The following is an 18976-nucleotide window of genomic DNA, read 5'->3' on the forward strand; positions in this document are numbered from 1 at the left end:
AACAGAAGAGAGATAACACTTTGGAACTGCGGGGGACTGCTGAAGAGACAACATAACACAGTGCATAGAACAGACAGCTTACACATACGACATGAATAGACATGCACTCTACCAACGTACAAATACACACTTTCTACTGGTTTAAGTTGTTAAGTTCGAAAGGGAGTATCTTTGTACTCAGACCTTTTGGGTCGCGACCTGGTGTAACCGAGTTGAGTGTACCCTGTGGGCGCATAGTGGTGCAGTCCTGTCGTTGTGCTCACCGTTGGTCAGAGATGTCCAGGGTGGGATGGGAGGAGACCCTGGGGAACAGCTGGATGCAGCAACGCTCCATGCAGATTTCAAGCCTCGGGATCAGAGAGAGAAGAGAGAGAGAGAGAGGACTGAGCACGAGAGAGTAGCAAGAGAGAGTAGAGAGCAGAGAGAGAGAGAGAGAGAGAGAGAGAGAGATGAGAGAGAGAGCAGAGAAGCGAGAGAGAGAGGAGAAGAGACGAGAGAGAGAGACGAGACAGAGAGAGAGAGAGAGAGAGAGAGAGAGAGAGAGAAGAGAGAGAGAGAGAGAGCGGGCACACGCGAGAGAGAGAGAGAAAGACAACATTTGTGGAAGGAGGACTTTTAAAGCACAATAAGACGAGACCTTGAGAAAAGATTGTTTCTATGTACAGTGCCTTCGGAAACGTATTCAGACCCCTCAACTTTTCCCACATTTTGTTACGTTACAGCCTTATTCTAAAAATGAATAAATCGTTTTTCCCCCTCATCAATCTACACACAATACCCCATAATGAAAAAGCAAAAACAGGTTTTGAGAAACTGAAATATTACATTTACATAAGAATTCAGACCCTTTACTCAGTACTTTGTTGAAGCAACTTTGGCTGCGATTACAGTATCAAGTCTTCTTGAGTATGACGCTACAAGCTTGACACACCTGTATTTGGGGAGTTTCTCACATTCTTCTCTGCAGCAGTTCCTCTCAAGCTCTTTCAGGTTGAATGGGGAGAGTTGCTGCACAGCTATTTTCAGGTCTCTATAAGAGATGTTCAATCAGGTTCAAGTCCGGGCTCTGGCTGGGCCACTCAAGGACATTCAGAGACTTGACCTGAACCACTCCTGCATTGTCTTGGCTGTGTGCTTAGGGTCGTTGTCCTGTTGGAAGGTGAACCTTCGTCCCAGTCTGAGGTCCTGAGCGCTCTGGAGCTGGTTTTCATTAAGGATCTCTCTGTACTTTGCTCCGTTCATCTTTGCCTCCATCCTGCCTAGTCTCCCAGTCCCTGCCACTGACATCCCCACAGCATGATGCTGCCACCACCATGCTTCACTCTAGGGATGGTGCCAGGTTTCCTCCAGATGTGATGCTTGGCATTCAGGCCAAAAAGTTCAATCTTGGTTTCATCAGACCGGAGAATCTTATTTCTCATGGTCTGAGAGTCCTTTAGGTGCCTTTTGGCAAATTTCAAGCGGGGTGTCATGTGCCTTTTACTAAGGAGCGACTTCCGTCTGGCCACTCTAACATAAAGGCCTGATTGGTGGAGTGCTGCAGAGATGGTTGTCCTTCTGGAAGGTTCTCCCATCTCCCCAGAGGTTCTCTGGAGCTCTGTCAGAGTGATCATCGGGTTCTTGGCCACCTCCATGACCAAGGCCCTTCTCCCCCGATTGCTCAGTTTGGCCGGGCGGCCAGCTCTAGGAAGAGTCTTGGTGGTTCCAAACTTTTTCCATTTAAGAATGATGGAGGCCACTGTGTTCTTGGGGACTTTCAATGCTGCAGAATTTTTGTTGGTACCCTTCCTCAGATCTGTGCCTCGACACAATCCTGTCTCGGAGCTCTACGGACAATTCCTTCGACCTCATGGCTTGGTTTTTGCTTTGACATGCACTGTCAACTGTGGGACCTTACAGTGCATTCGGAATGTATTCAGACCCCTTGACTTTTTCCACATTTTGTTACATTACAGCCTTATTCTAAAATGGATGAAATAGTATTTGGAAATGTATTACAAATTAAAACTGAAATATTACATTTACCACAGGTGGACTCCAATCAAGTTGTAGAATGATCAATGCAAACAAGATGCACCTGAGCTCAATTTCGAGTCTCATAGCAAAGGGTCTGAATACTTTAAATAAGGTTTTTCTGTTTTTTTGACATTTCTAGAAACTTGTTCTTGCTTTGTCATTATGGGGTATTGTGTGTAGATAAATAGCTGCGCAGCAACACTCCTCATCCAACCTGACAAAGCTTGAGAGGATCTGCTGAGAAGCATGGAAGAAACTCCCCAAATACAGGTGTGCCAAGCTTGTTGCATCATACCCAAGACTCAATGCTGTAACAGCTGTCAAAGGTGCTTCAACAAAGTACTGAGGAAAGGGTCTGAATACTTATGTAAATGTAATATTTTATTTTTTATAAATGAGCAAAAATTGATTAAAACCTGTTTTTGCTTTGTCATTGTGGGGAATTGTGTATAGAAAAAAAGGGAAGGGGTCTGAATACTTTCCGAATGCACTGTATATAGACAGGCGTGTGCCTTCCAAATAATTTCCAATCAATTGAATTTAGCACAGGTGGACTCCAAACAAGTTGTAGAAACATCTCAAGGATGATCAATGGAAACAGGATGCACCTGGGCTCAATTTCAAGTCTCATAGCAAAGGGTCTGAATACTTATGTAAATAAGGTATTTCTGTTTTTTATTTTTTATAAATGTGCCCCAAAAAATGTAACCTGTTTTTGCTCTGTCATTATGGGGTATTGTGTGTAGATTGCTGAGGATTTTTTTTTAACTTAATTAATCAATTTCAGAATAAGGCTGTAACGTAACAAAATGGGGAAAAAGTCAAGGGGTCTGAATACTTTCCGCAGGCACTCTGTATCTACTGTACACTAAGTCCTTACTTGAAACATAAGAAAAGAATGCCAGAGAGACAGAGATGGGAAATTATAAAGGCCAGCAGGAATTGAATGTTCTGTGTGCAGAGTGACAGACAAACAGACAGAAAGACAGACTTGTACCTCACAGCCACTGATGTCCAGGTGAAGGTCATTAATGTGAGGGTTTGTGGTCAGACCTATGAAAAGAGACCTAAAGAAAGACAGAATMGGAAGAAAATACAAACAATATGTGATAGGTGGAAAGGGTATTGACTTGTTTTACAACAACAAAGACCATTTTTCCTCCTCCTCTGTCTGCAAGTTCACATCCTTTAACTCAGTCTCAAGTGCCATAGRGACCAGTGTGTTTTGCAGCTAAACTTGCCCCTGTCATTCTAGTGAGCTGTAGGTGTGTGAGAGAGAGCAGGGGAGAATAGGAGAATAGGGGAACTGACCTCAGMGCATCAGGGGGTAACTTCATAGAGGCCAGGCTGACATGGGTGAGACTGAAGGCCGAGCTGAAGAACTGGCGGAACAACGGCAGGGTCTCCTTCACTTTCCTAGGAGAAGAGAGAGGTCAGAGGGAGATGAACGAGAGAGGAGAGGGAGAGCAAAAGGAGGTATAGYTGAGTGGTATAAAGTGGCGAGAGGATTGAGATTAAATGAGAAAGAGAGAGAAAATGAAGCTGGCCAAAGAGGAGGGAGCAAGTTGGGTCAGATGATGAATAGCTCTGCTTAAATATTCATGAGTCTTATCTATGCAGACAGCTCTGCAAGTTCTCGTTTAAATCGACCCGACACACCCACAGAGAGGAAACACAATGTTCCAGCGGTTCCCACAAAGCTCATTTCTGATTTCTCATTTGAGGGAGCAACAGAGATAAAGGCAGATAGAGAGAGTGAAAAGAAAAAGAGAGAGCAAAAGATGAAGCCTGAGGATTTCTGAAGAAGAAAAGATTTCTTGCTAAAATTAGTGTTCTATCTTCACTCAGAGCCTCAAAGCGTTTTTCTGCCACATCACACCAAATAAATAGTTAATCTCAAATATGTGACTAACCTGTGTGAGAAGGAATTTTTGGAGAGATTCAAGTAGGAGAGATCAGCACAACACCCCCTCAGCAGAGCCCCAAATAGCTACGCGAGAGAGGAGAGACAGTTGTGTTGTGCAATTTTAGTGGGAAAGAGAAAAAGATAGGGGTTGAGGATTATAGAGGATGAAAAACAGAGACAGAGGTTGCAAAGGGTGTAGAGAAACTCATTAAATCCTACATTATATAAGTGTGCAAATGAAAATCTAACTCACAGAGCCACTAGATACTCACAGAGTCAACGGCACAGTCAGTGTCAGACAGGTCCAAATGGACCAAACAATTAGGCTGGGAAAGGAAAAGGTACAGATTCTGTAGAAAGAGAGAGAAAAGACGATAATGTTTAACTGAGAAACTCACGCATAAGGCATAATCAGTGCATTTACTTTACCTTTGGTTTGTATACAAAGTGTGAGTGTATGTACACTGAGTTTACGAAACATTAGGAACACCTTCCTAATATTGAGTTGCAACCCCTTTTGCCCTCAGAACAGCTTCAATTCGCCGGGGCATGGACTACAAGGTGTCAAAAGTGTTCCAGAGGGATGCTGGCCCATGTTGACTCCAATACTTCCCACAGTTGTGTCAAGTTGGCTAGATGGGGCCTCCCGAGTGGCGCAGTGGTCTAAGGCACTGCATCGCAATGCTAGCTGTGCCACTAGAGATCCTGGTTTGAGTCCAGGCTCTGTCGCAGTCGGCCGCGCCCGGGAGACCCATGGGGCGGTGAACAATTGACCCAGCGTCGTCCGGGTTAGGGGAGGGTTTGCCGGCAGGGATGTTCTTGTCCCATTGCGCTCTAGCAACTCCTGTGGCGGGCCGGGTYCAATGTGCGCTGACACGGTCGTCAGGTGTACGGTGTTTCCTCCGACACATTGGTGCGGCTGACTTCCGGGTTAAGTGGGCATTGTGTCAAGAAGCAGTGCGGCTCGGCTGGGTTGTGTTTCGGAGCACGCACGGCTCTCGACCTTCGCCTCTCCCGAGTCCATACGGGAGTTGCAGTGATGGGACAAGACTGTAACTACCAATTGGATACCACGAAATTGGGGAGAAAAAGGGGTAAAAAAATGGTTTTATAAATAAATAACATTTAAAAAAGACAAATAACAATAATAAAAAGTTGGCTGGGTTGTGTTTCGGAGCAGGCACGGCTCTCGACCTTCGCCTCTCCCGAGTCCATACGGGAGTTGCAGTGATGGGACAAGACTGTAACTACCAATTGGATACCACGAAATTGGGTATCCAATGTCCATTCTTGATACACACGGGAAACTGTTGAGTGTGGAAAACCCAGCAGCGCTGCAGTTCTTGACACAATCAATCTGTTGCGCCTGGCACCTACTACCATACCCCGTTCAAAGGCACTTAAATATTTTGTCTAGCCCATTCACCCTCTGAATGGCACACATACACAATCCATGGATCAATTGTCTCAAGACTTAAAAATCCTTCTTTAACCMGTCTTCTCCCCTCCATCTACACTGATTAATGTGGATTTAACAAGTGACATCAATAAGGGATCATATCTTTCACCTGGATTCACCTGGTCAGTCTATGATAAGAGCAGGTGTTCCCAATGGTTTGTACACTCAGTGTATGCGTTTATGTGTGTGTGTTTTCTGACCGAAGCGTCCTCCCCAGACAGGACCCCAGGGTTCTTGCTCAGGTCCAGGTGCAGTAGAGAGTTGGAATACTCATCACTGGAGCACAGAGCCTGAGACAGAGACACCACACCTGAGACACACAGAGAGGGTGAGGGGGAAGCCAAGAGAGATGCATTCAGCTAGCTAATGCAAATTTACCAAAGGGGGGGGGGGAAACACTTCAGAACATTTTGAATTATGTGATTCTCACCTACATCTGTCAGCAGAATCAGACTGTGCGGTATCATTCTTAATTCAATATTCAGTATTCAAACTCTCAATAAGTGTGGGAAGTAATAGAGAGCAGGTCGCTTGAAAGACGGTTACCATGGGGACACATCGTAAATCTTGAAGCTGTTGTATAGTAGACACAAAACATGACAACACACTGAGCTGTTCAGGGGGGACTTACAGGGGGTACAGAGGTTTATATCACCTCAGCTATAAATCTAGCATGCATGGCTTAGTGACTTGTTCAATCAGCTGTTGCAGCTTCATAAAACCCAAATGTAGCCAAAGGTGTTCATTAACTGATTCTCCAGCTGACTGTCCCTGTCTGCTGAGTTACTGCCCTGTATTAATGTCAGGGGACGCTGAGGGGATGTGTATGCTTCTGTAACACGGAGGAGGACAGGGAGGTGGGGCCTTCTCTCTGGGTGGGGCTGGTAGAGAGAATGAGAGATGGAAGGATGGAGAGATGAAGCAGTCCAAACCTTTGGAGTTAAGGGAGGTCTTGGAGAGYTTGAGGAGACGCAGTCCTTTACTGAGACGACACACCTGCTGGATGAGGTTAGACACACCTACACCAAAAGCAAGAGACAGAGGGAGGAGAGATGTCACTAAAACAGAAATAGGCAAATGTGTGAGTCTAACAGGAAATAAGGCATCTGCTTGGTACCTTGGTTGTCCAATGTGTTGTGTGCCAAGTTCAGAGAGTGGATGACAGCAGCAGGATTCTCTGAGAGTGCAACTGACAGCTTCTGCGCAAAGTCACTGAAACATACACAATATACAATACACACATTTGGACGTAGACACAATGACACAAACAAACACTCTTTCTCTCGTTCCAATACTCTTCTTAGTCATAAAGAAAGAGTACGAGAGTTTTGTGAAGAAAGGAAAACTCACGATTTGAGACCAGCATTCTCCAGAGTGAGCTCTTCCAGGCTGGAGGATTTACTGAGTGTGTGCAAAACCTGCTCACTGACCTCTGACCCCTGAAATTAAAAATATATTGTGTCATTACATGCTTATAACTTCTTTCAATTACCATTGAAACACAAGGAGATACAGACAGAACGATACTTACTATGCGTAGGTCCTTACAGTATAGTTTGGTGAACCAGGTGTTGTATGCCATTGAGGCCACAATCACTGCCAAGTCCCTGTCACAAACACACAACAATAACTGTATCGAAACGGGTACATTTTTAAAATACCCTCGATATTAATTTAGCAGCTGGATTTGTTTAGGCTGCAGCAGCATTCATTTGATAGCGTCTGCTCTCTTTCTTTCTCTCCCTCTCCCATTCTCTCACCTGCTCTCCAGGTGGCTGAAGTCCACTAGGTTAAACTCCCGGTTGTCTTGAGAGTGATAGATAGTGTCCACATCCTAGGAGCAAGATTACCCATGAGTCCACTTGCTATAGTATATTACCCCCTCATTTGAAAGTGCAGTTTTCTTATTTTTTTCGCCTTCAGAAAGTATACACACACCTTGCCTTTTTCAACATTTTGTTGTGTTAGAGCCTGAATTAAAATTGGGATTAAATTGGGATGTTGTGTCACTGGCCTACACAAAATACCCCATAATGTCAAAGTGGAATTAAGTTTTTATACATTTTTACTCATTAATCAAAAATGAAAAGCTGAAATGTCTTGAGTCAATAAGTAGGTAGCCTATTGGTAGCCTAATGTTTAGAGCGTTGGGCCAGTAACTGAAAGGTTACTGGATCTAATCCCTGAGCTGACAAGGTAAAAATCAGTCGTTCTGCCCCATAGCAAGGCAGTTAACCCACTGTTTAGAGGCGAAAGAAACACATACCTATTTAGGCGAGGTGCTGGCTAGCGGAGTGGAACGCTTAAAAAAATTAAGGAGAGCCGCACACTCTAGGAGCTCAGATGCAAAAATGTAATGTCCAACGTTTCGACAGACAACGTGTCTTCATCAGGGTATAATGACAAACACTGCGGGGTGACTCATTTAGATAGTGTCAAAAGACACACACAGATGTCTGTAATCATGGCCGGGTGTGGCCTGATATCATTGGCTAATTCTCATATATTAAAATAGCATACAAAAAACATAAATGGATAGAGTACGATCATAGATCAAATTTGGCTACATAAGCCTACAAAACATTTACAATAGCAAAATCACAATAATCACAAGAATGGCTTCAGATCAAAGTCTACGTTGAGACCGAAGGGAGCAAGGGTCTTTAAATTAAAGATCCAGGCAGCCTCTTGTTTTAACAATAAATTGTCGAGGTCACCCCCCTCTTCTAGGGAGGGTGACATGTTCGATACCAATATAACCTATAGACGAAATTGAGTGGTTTTCTTCCAAAAAGTGGGCCGCAACTGGGTAAGTCGGGTTTTTGCACCTAATGGTGCTACAATGCTCCGAGATACGTACTTTTAATTCACGCTTTTTTTTACCCACATCATTTTTACCACAAGGACAAGTTATAAGATAAATAACTGCCTTAGTGGAGCACATGATAACACCTTTGATTGGGATCTGTTTCCCTGTTTGGGGGTGTTTGAAGGATCTACATTTATAAGTGCCATTGCATTGAGCACAGACATTACACTTGTAGTTTCCATCCAGRAGGGGCGRAAATACACGTTGTGCAGGGATATCTTGGGGTGGTAAATCAGAGTTCACCAATTGATCTCTGAGGTTTCTGCCCTGCGAGAACACGACCAAGGAAAGGTCCAAAAACACATTACCGATACTATCATCGGATCTTATAATGTGCCAAAAATATATATATTTTTTGCATCTGAGCTCCTAAAGTGTGCGGCTCTCCTTTATTTTTTAAAGTTAACCCACTGTTCCCTGGGCACCGAAGACGWYGATGTTGATTATGGCAGCCCCCCACACCTCTCTGATTCAGAGGGGTTGGGTTAAATGTGGAAGACACATTTCAGTTGAATGCATTCAGTTGTACAACTGACTAGGTATCCCCTATTCAACCCCTTTGWTATGGAAAGCCTAAATAAGTTCAGGAGTACAAATGTGCTTAACAAATCACATAATAGTTTGCATGGACTCACTCTCTCACTCTGTGTGCAATAATAGTGTTTAACATGACTACCTCATCTCTGTACCCCAAACATACAATTATTTGTAAGGTCCCTCAATCTAGCAGTGAATTTTAAACACAGATTCAATCACAAAGATCAGCGAGGTTTTCCAATGCCTCGCAAAGAAGGGCACCTATTTGGAGATGGATAAAAAAACGCAGACATTGAATATCCATTTGAGCATGGTGAAGTTATTAATTACACTTTGGATGGTGTATCAATACACACAGTCACTACAAAGACACAGGCGTCCTTCCTAACTCAGTTGCCGGAGAGGAAGGAAACCGCTCTGGGATTCAACCATGAAGCAAATGGTGACTTTAAAACAGTTACAGAGTTTAATGGCTGTGATAGGAGAAAACTGAAAACATGCATCCTGTTTGCAATAAGGCACTAAAGTAAAACTGCAAAGAAATTGGCAAAGAAATTAACTTTATGTGTTATGTTTGGGGCAAATCCATCACAACCATCACTGAGTGCCACTTTTTCAAGCATGGTGGTGGCTGCACATGTTATGGTTATGCTTGTCATCGGGAAGGACTAGATAGTTTTTAGGATAAATAGAAACGGAATAGAGCTAAGCACAGGCAAAATCCTAGAGGAAAACCTGGTTCAGTCTACTTTCACTGGGAGACAAATTCACCTTTCAGCAGGACAATAACCTACAACACAAGGTCAAATATACACTGGAGTAGCTTACCAAGATGACATTGAATGTTCCTGAGTGGACGAGTTACAGTTTTGACTTAAATCAGCTTGAAAATCTAAMGCCAGACTTGAAAATGGTTATTTAGCAATGATCAACTACCAACTTGACAGAGCTTGAATAATTTTTTAAAGAATAATCCAGGTGTAAAAAGCTGTGAGAGATTTACCCAGGAAGACTCAGTTGTAATCGCTTCCAAAGGTGATTCTAACATGTATTGACTCAGAAGTGTGAATACTTATGTTAACTACATATTTATGTATTTAATTTTCTATATTTTTCAACAACAAAAAAAAATCTCAATTTGTCATTATAGGGTATTGTGTGTAGATGGGTTGAAAAATATTTTATCAATTTTGAATTCAGGCTGTAACACAATGAAATGTGGAATAAGTCAAGTGGTATGAATACTTTGTGAAAGCACTATAACAGTCCAATGCACTAACACACAACAAGCCTACTCCCATAGCTCTTACCCACTGCACTTCCTCTTTGCAGCTGATTCCATTGTAGTCACACAGGGCAGCGTAGGTCTCGGAAAACCCTCCTGAGACGGACAGAGAGGAAGAAAAATAGATGATGGTGAGAGAGGAGGGTTTTAACCTTTTACTGCATTGGGCTAAATAGGGGTCACACAGAGTGTTTCTTGGTAGTCTTAAACAAATCTACTCTGAAACAAAACTATACACCTCACACACATTGTTATTGGCTTAACAAAAGAAGACACCTGTACCATGTCAGATATAGAGTTGAAATGTATTCCATTTTGAGTTTGCATCCCACTATTACACTTTATATACTGTACATCAAAGAAACTGACTTGAAATATAACAAAACCAGTACCAATTTTCTACATTGCAGAATAATAGTGAAGACATCAAAACTATGAAATAACACATACAGAATCATGTAGTAACCAAAAAAAGTGTTAAACAGATCAAAATATATTTGGGATTTGAGATTCTTCAAAGTAGTCACCCTTTGCTTTGATGACAGCTTTGCACACTCTTGGCATTCTCTCAACCAGCTTCATGGGGTAGGCACCTGAAATGCATTTCAATTAGGTGTGCCTTGTTAAAAGTTCATTTCTGGAATTTCTTTCCTTCTTAATGCGTTTGAGCCAATCAGTTGTGTTGTGACAAGGTAGGGGAGGTATACAGAAGATAGTCCTATTTGGTAAGAGACCAAGTCCATATTATGGCAAGAACAGCTCAAATAAGCAAAGAGAAACGACAGTCCATCATTCATTTAAGACATGAAGGTCAGTCAATACGGAACATTTCAAGAACTTTGAAAGTTTCTTCAAGTGCAGTCGCAAATACCACCAAGCGCTGTGATGAAACTGGCTCTCATGAGGACCCCCACCAGAAAGGAAGACCCAGAGTTACCTCTGCCGCAGAGGATAAGTTCATTAGAGTTACCAGCCTCAGAAATTGCAGGCCAAATAAATGCTTCACAGAATTCAAGTAACAGACACATCTTAACATTAACTGTTCAGAGGAGACTGTGTGAATCAGGCCTTCATGGTCGAATTGCTGCAAAGAAACCACTACTTAAGMACACCAATAAGAAGAAGAAACTTGCTTGGGCCAAGAAACACGAGCAATGGACATTAGACCAGTAGAAATCTGTCCTTTGGTCTGATGAGTCCAAATGTGAGATTTTTGGTTCCAACTGCCATGCATTTGTGAGATGCAGAGTAGGTGAACGGATGATCTCCGCATGTGTGGTTCCCACCGTGAAGCATGGAGGAGGAGGTGTGATTGTGTGGGGCTTCTTTGCTGGTGACACTGTCTGTGATTTATTTAGAATTCTAGGCACACTTACAGTGGTTCCTCAATTAAAAGTTTTGAGATTATGCCACGGGATTTAGAGGTAATTTGTGGTATAGTACGTTACCCTGCATCAGTGCTTCATTGCTCCAAACCACCGCAAGGGGGAGTTAGAGCACTGATTATGCTTTTGGGTCCTACTGTGTCTCTACTTGACAATGAATGGGCGATTTAAACCAAATAGAAACTGATAATTGTGCACGACTTCAAATTTGAATTTCAATTAACTGAATGATGAGGATGAAGGTATACTGCAGTATGACGCAACTTTTACAGGAAGAACCACTGTCACCAGCATGGCTACCACAGCATTCTGCAGCGATACGCCATCCCATCTGGTTTGCGCTTAGTGGGACWATCATTTGTTTTTCAACAGGACAATGACCCAACACACCTCCAGGCTATGTAAGGGCCAAGATGAGAGTGATGGAGTGCTGCATCAGATCACCTGGCCTCCACAATCACCTGACCTCAACCCAATTGAGATGGTTTGGGATGAGTTGGACCACAGAGTGAAGGAAAAGCAGCCAACAAGTGCTCAGCATATGTGGGAACTCCTTCAAGACTGTTGGAAAAGCATTCCAGGTGAAGTTGGTTGAGAGAATGCCAAAAGTGTGGAAAGCTGTCATCAAGGCAAAGGTTTGAAGAATCTCAAATATAAAATATATTTTGAATTGTTTAAAAGTTTTTGGTTACTATATGATTCCATATGTGTTATTTCATAGTTTTGATGTCTTCACTATTATTCTACAATGTAGAAAATAGCAAAAATAAAGAAAAACCCTTGAATGAGTAGGTGTGTCCAAACTTTTGACTGGTACTGTAYAAACACTGGATATTCAGCGTAAAAAAAAAATATATGTTTATTAATTATGGAATGATTAAAAATATTAACAACATTCCACCCATGAGGCCACTCGYGGGTGATTTGGTTATTTGACTACTGGACAGGGGTACAGAGCAAGTGTTTGTTTCACTGAGAGAGAGAAAATAGAGATGACAAGCAGTGCAATTACCCTACGTTTACAATGTCTGTGTAAAAAGCTAAGAATTAACTTGAAAATATGTACTGCATGCAGTGCAGTGGGTTTCTCTATCCATTTGTCACTTAATGAGGACCTGCTTTCAGCCTCTCGTTTCAATTTACTCAACAATTTCCTGTCTGTCAATCATCAACTAGAATCTGTCTCTTATGCAGTCTGTATATCTGTGTCCGTCTGTCTTCCTGCCTGTCTGTGTGTTTCTTACCACAGGCCCTCTGGGTTTCAACAGACGTCTCTGAGCTGGGGGAGTACTTCCTGCTTCCCTCAGAAAGGTCACTGTCTGAATGACAGATGGAGGGACTGKGAGAGAGAGAGGGGACAAGTTTCAGAAGGGACATAATAGCTAACATTATTTATAATTTGTCTGGGTTTCAAAGCTGTCAGGTACAGGAGTCTATGCTGCCTGAAAATGGACACTTACGAGAAAACAGAGTTGTTGAATATTCTGGACAGGGCAAAGTTAACGTGGCTGACCACATGACTGAGGTGGTCACGTGACTGAAGCCTCAGGGAATAAGTGGACTTGTCCAAGTCTATGACGACCTGCATAGGAAAACAACACCAACGTCGTTTCAATGAATAGAGTGATAGACGGACCAGTGATTTTCCGCATGATGGCCAGATAACTAACAGTTAATTGCAGTAAATATCCAAGCAGAGACCYAATTGCTGTAGCTCTACTTACATGAATTAAGATCCTCATACAGTATCTCCACATTATAGATTAGATTAACTGATTTGATTGATTGCTCAGATGTTGAGGTGATGTTGCTAATAGGCCTACTCCATTATAAATCTGTTCAAACAACTAATCAGTTCAAATAAAAGAGGCCACATGGACGATGCACAAACATGGCCATTCAAAACCTCAGTTAATCTGGCATATGTTACTCGCCTGAAACTCTGGGTGACTGTTCATGGCTCGGATCTCCAAGAAGTTAAATGTCACCTCAATCTGTAATAAAATTTACATTTGTTAACATAATGCTGAGAGTTTGGTGTATGGTAAACAGTAGCTAATGACATAGTGATCATGATGGCTACCTTTGTTGGAACCTTGGCTGTCAGGAAATAGAGTCTCCATGTTGTGAGGACCTGAGTCAGACGGAGAAACATTAGCAAATGTCATCCACACTGAGCAAAGGTTCACTGCACATTCAAGACTCACTATGGGCATCCAACGCTCTCGTGGGTTGCCATGGTAACGGAGAGAGTGAAATGAGGAGTACTCTCTGTATTCACCTATTGATCTGGGCAGGAATCTTTTCTGCCACAGCATCATGCTTTGATGGGCTATGCTGTTTACTGGGGATGATTGCATTCTCAGGATGTGTATTAAGATGGTTTATAGAAATGGTCACAACAATAATAGTTCCATAGGGAAGTGATTTAAAAGCACCCACATTCACCCGTCTGCCCGCGTACACACACACCCACATGTACTGTACACGTACTCACACACATACAATCACCTTCAGCTACAAACACAATCTCTATATACCCTATTCTCATGCTCCTGTCTCCATCTTTTAGAGGAGAGCGAAGAGCATTTAGTAACTATTGCTACAGCACAGTTTATACTTTTTTTTAACCGGATAAACAAACAGCAAATATGTTTCAGTTGCTCTCTCTGACTCTCGTCCTCTGCTCTTTTTTCTGCTCCTTCGCTCCTGATCATTTGCTTCTTCATCTCTGATGCCCCCTTTAAACATCTCCCTGAGGAGGGATGGAGGAACATTTCTCTCTTCTGCCTTTCTCTCTCTGGCTATCTTTCTCTGCCTCTCTCTCTCTCTCTCATTCGTTCTCTCTCTAGAAACACTAGCTAGTACAGTATGCCTTCTTAATAAAATGCAGTAATTTAATTGTGACTATCCCTCTCTTTTGCATTTCGGGAGAGAGGTGCTTGGTTCTACTCATCAGAGCCAAACACTTGCCGGCAGCCACAACACCCACACACAACAGCAAACCACAACGATAGTGTCGGAAGTTACGGAGGGAGAGAGAGAGAGAGAGAGAGAGAGAGAGAGAGAGAGAGAGAGAGAGAGAGAGAGAGAGAGAGAGAGAGAGAGAGAGAGAGAGAGAGAGAGAGAGAGAGAGAAAGAGAGAGAGAGAGAGAGAGAGAGAGAGAGAGAGAGCAAGAGAGACTCCTGCATTCCACCACTTCAAAGACACTGTGTCTGAAGGAGTTAATTAAAACGTGGGGATTGTATCACATTAAGGTGATGAGTAGGGAGGGAGGGTATACTGGGTAGGAGGTGGCAGTGGATACAGTGTGTCAGTACTGTACCATATGAGTATATAGAAGTAAATCATGCTGATGGTGCAGGAGAGACGGGGAGACAGGTCACCCCAGGAGAGAAGTCCTTATCAAAGTCTTCCAGATCAAAGAGACACACTGCACGCATCATATAATTATGTGTCAGTTTTATGTGTCTGTTTTTGGAGAAGAGATGATGCCTGTCTTTTCTTATTGGCTTGATAYGGGGGTAAGGCAACTGTTATACATGAATAAGGTACTTCCAGTACCTGGTTAAATAATTCACAAGCAAGGAAACCAAAGCCTAATTTAAAGTACATGACATGGCCTCAAGCAAACCTGATGGGAGAGGAAGACGAACAATGAAAGAAGAACCTACCAGCCTGAACTTGAACCTACCTTAAAACATTTAACCTCGCTCAGGCTTTATCAGCAAGCCCTACTCTTAACCCAAACCCTTCCCCAAGCTTTACCTTGACCGCTTAAACTCTAACACTCTCCTCAGCCTTAATCTAAGCACCACAGAGACTAGAATTCCAGATAGATACCCTACTCTAGTTCAGAGTAAAAAAGGAACCATTTAGCAGAGAGAGATTGGACAGCGAGGATTTAATGGATAACATTGTCCTGGCAGAGAGACATAGTCCCTGAATATCAATGGGTGCACATTGCAAAACTCTTCCAACTCGCCGTATAATGAATCATTAAGCAGTCATCGAGGGAACGACTCCCTGCCAAGGCCTAGTCTGCCCAGCTGGGGGTGTGAGCCCATTGCCTCATCAGCTGGTAGTTTTCATGAGCACAAAAACATGAAAACATTTCAATGCAGTTTTATGTGGAATTGTTAGTACAGTCTCAGTTATTTGGTTGTTCTATTTCTTATACTTATGCCCATTTTCTGTACTTACATAGGTTGGGATCTATACACTTAAGAGCTCACTGGCCCAGATTTAGTCCTATAAGCTGGCAGGGCTGCAGCTCCTCTATTGAAGATTTCACATCTTTGCCCCATATTCTCTGATGAAAGCACCCCAGTATCAAAGGCAGAGGTCCGCCCGCGCCTGGCACTGCCTCCACCACCAGGGTCTCACAGAGGCAGAGCCTCAAACAGACCCCTCCCCAAGCTGATGCTCTTACAGACCTCCGTGTCCTACATTGTCCCACCACAATGCCCAGACAGGCACAGCCGGTATGGGGAAGCAGCAGCATATCAACTCAATATATTCATGGCATGTGGCCAGTCTGACCATAGTGATTAATTGCACTTCAATACTGCCTATGTTGCATCGTGTCTCTCCTAAACCAATCTTCCGGTTTCCATCCGATGTCTTGTGGAGGAATCCTCCACTGCATCAGACTTGTATTGACGTAGTGAGGGACGGAGTAGTACTGTGTGTGGATGGCCTGGAGAGCTCCTCTATATCAATAGATCAACAATGATCTGTGGGAATACCACCCACTCCGCAGCCAGCGCATCAATATAGCAAATGTTATTTTCACCAGACGAAGTTATTCAGATAAAACAGGACTCACCAGTATCCGGTCCTCTGACTTGCCATTTTTGGTGTCAAGCTTAATGCCGCGTATAAACTTGATGGATGACTTGTCAACAATCTTCCTGATACTCTCTGTAAATAGAAAACCATCCCCATGGTCAGATACACACTAATACACACAACACACAAAGCAAACATTTCGCACACACAAATGACACACATCAACCAAGTATACAGTACATCAGAACTGTGAAAGAGATGAGCTTGACCTTTGAGTGCACAGCCCTTTCGCCATACAACTGAAGACAGACCAACCGTGTCATTTAAAACCTACATCTGGCATTTCATAAACAGAGGGAGATTATCAGAGGATAAAACCATTGAGTCTCCAAAACCGTTGGATCTTTCACTAAAAAAGTAAATAACAGTATTGTTTTCCATGGCAGGCGCACAGAAATTGCCCAATAAAACAAGGATATGTGAGCGAGGACAGAATGAAGCCATAAAATAGAGAGCATTTTTTTTTATATATGGAAGCCAGAGCTGGAATACAGTACTTGAGGCTGGTGAGACTGGATCGAGACAAAAAACTGCCTGTTTTTTTCTCTCCTGTTTGTTGTTGTATTTGTTCCATTATTATCTGTTAATTGTCTTTTATTATGCATACAACAAGCACTTTTGGCTTTTCATTATTGCTCATCTAATAATCCAAATAAAGCAACAAACATCTTCTTATTATTAATTGTGTGTTTCATAGGCGAAAACCTGCAATCGCATTCATTCTGTTATTAATAAGATTCAGAATACATTGCCAGACAATTTTTTCTTCCCACACAAACAACCTTATGTGCACAATATGACTACTAGCAGCAACCACATGGATCCTCTCTGCTCAAGTGAGTCTCAGTCACCGAGGCATTGATATCACATAGAATCCCAGTCAGAGGTGTGACCCCCCCACACCTGCCAGACACCTGCAGATAACCTGGCTTGGCCTGAGGACATCCCCTCACAGACAGACAGGCACACTGACATAGAGAGTCACCATCAGAGAGACAGGGGCGAGGCTAAAGCGGAGGACACGAGGAGAGGGTAAGATGGTGAGATGGTGAAAGGTATTAGATCATGGATAACCAACCACCCAAAGCCCTGAATGTGCTGTACTTCACCTGTGACTAATGCATGGTCAAATAAGAGAATGCTGCTGAGTCTGATTGTTCTGACAGGATCCTTAGAGTAATGTTCTGATGATGATGAAGAAGAAGATGATGATCTGAACACCATGATGACTGTTTAAACATAGATGGTATTTTGGCTCTGGCCACTTGGAGTCTGATGCTATATAGCTGTCTATCTGAGGCAGAGGGAAGTGGCTGGCAGGTAGGTGAGTGGATTGAAAGGCAGGGATTCCACTGAATTAATTATCACAGTGTGGTTAATAGAGCCATTAGAAATAATTATCTCAGCAGAGACTCCCTGCAAACGCGAGCATGTGTGTGTGTTGTTGGTTAGAGGGTGAGAGAGTGTGTGTGTGTGTAGCTAGGTAGGCCTAAGTGTGTGTGCGTGCGTGTGTGTGATGTAGGTGTGAGCGTGCGTGAGCGTGTGTGTGGCCTGATGGTGTGAGTTTTTGAGACGTAAGCTTGTGTCAACTCAATGGCAGCCTCATCATCTGAGAATTCTACTAATGAAAAGTGTAGTATACAGTATCCATGTCTGGCTTGTTCAAAAAAGGAAAGTGAAGAATACATGCAAATTGTTGGCAAGAAAATGCATGCTGCTCCCCCTCGCTATCTTTCACAATCACTCACTCACACACTCTATCTCTCTGTCACACACACACACACTCACAGAGCAGACAAAGAAAGACCATGCTCACTGCCAACACGCTGAGAGGGTAACAATTCCTATTCTTACAACCTAGCATGAATTTCTGAATGCAGATCACACCGTGAGCGAGTAAACCCACGCGTGATGCACACGATGATTTTCACAACGCCCCTTTTCCTATGGCCCAGGCCTGGGGATTTTACATGATCTGCCTGCTGTGCTTTTATCGTAAATCCTGTGCAAGCAGGGTGTCTTAGCTTTACATAATTGTCGAACTTTAAATGCTCAAATCATGCAACGCACGTTTAGCCTAGATGATGACATGTAAAGAATGACACACAAAGCTTGGTGGCACTAGCATATATGAAAGAGGTGTTGCTTGTTCAGTTGCTCAGTCCAATGCGCCTGTTCAGTCGCAGACTGGGAAAAGCCCGAATCCGTACACGTTACAGATGATGATGATCGAGATAATGGGAATAGGAATAATGTTGATATTTTCCCTACCTGCAATATCCCTGCTCACACTGACGAAACAAGAGGCAGTTATGTCTTTAGATGCCATGTCTCTTCTTCCTCTATCACCGCCCCTTTTCCTTTCGCAATAATGGACCGAACGGATTGCTTCTCTCGGAAGCATTCCACCATCTGACTGCCGCTAAACCCGCTCTCAGAGAATAGTTTAATGTGCCAACGTGAGAGAGCGCGCAGCGGTGGAAGGGAGGAGGGGAGTTGGAAAGAGACAATTGAAAGAATACGAGATACAGTGGGCTAGACAATTTGGTGGTATGAGAAATTGTTGGAACTGTAAAACTAATACTGATCAATAGATGATGAGGAGGATAGTGATGCTACTGATAGAAAAAGCGGTGACACGTTTCAACCCAATTATGCTACGGATGG

At 43.1% G+C, this 18976-nt stretch overlaps 1 protein-coding gene across 1 annotated transcript in view; it reads right to left on the reverse strand.

Moving 5' to 3' along the window:
- The window catches only part of LOC111971870 (capping protein, Arp2/3 and myosin-I linker protein 3), a 58663-nt gene extending 39902 nt beyond the window's left edge, over nt 1-18761 (reverse strand). The window contains 18 exon segments of the mRNA XM_070445993.1: nt 270-328; nt 2996-3083; nt 3328-3432; nt 3930-4006; nt 4195-4272; nt 5582-5691; nt 6314-6400; nt 6499-6593; nt 6732-6820; nt 6913-6988; nt 7142-7215; nt 10098-10168; nt 12702-12796; nt 12918-13039; nt 13392-13451; nt 13541-13591; nt 16287-16381; nt 18581-18761. Of these exon segments, the coding sequence (XP_070302094.1) occupies nt 270-328; nt 2996-3083; nt 3328-3432; nt 3930-4006; nt 4195-4272; nt 5582-5691; nt 6314-6400; nt 6499-6593; nt 6732-6820; nt 6913-6988; nt 7142-7215; nt 10098-10168; nt 12702-12796; nt 12918-13039; nt 13392-13451; nt 13541-13591; nt 16287-16381; nt 18581-18713 (1565 nt within the window). The 5' untranslated portion in view covers nt 18714-18761.
- Nucleotides 18762-18976: the final 215 nt, after the last annotated feature.

The sequence above is a fragment of the Salvelinus sp. IW2-2015 genome, linkage group LG13 (assembly GCF_002910315.2).
Source record: "Salvelinus sp. IW2-2015 linkage group LG13, ASM291031v2, whole genome shotgun sequence".
NCBI classification, from domain to species: Eukaryota; Metazoa; Chordata; class Actinopteri; order Salmoniformes; family Salmonidae; genus Salvelinus; species Salvelinus sp. IW2-2015.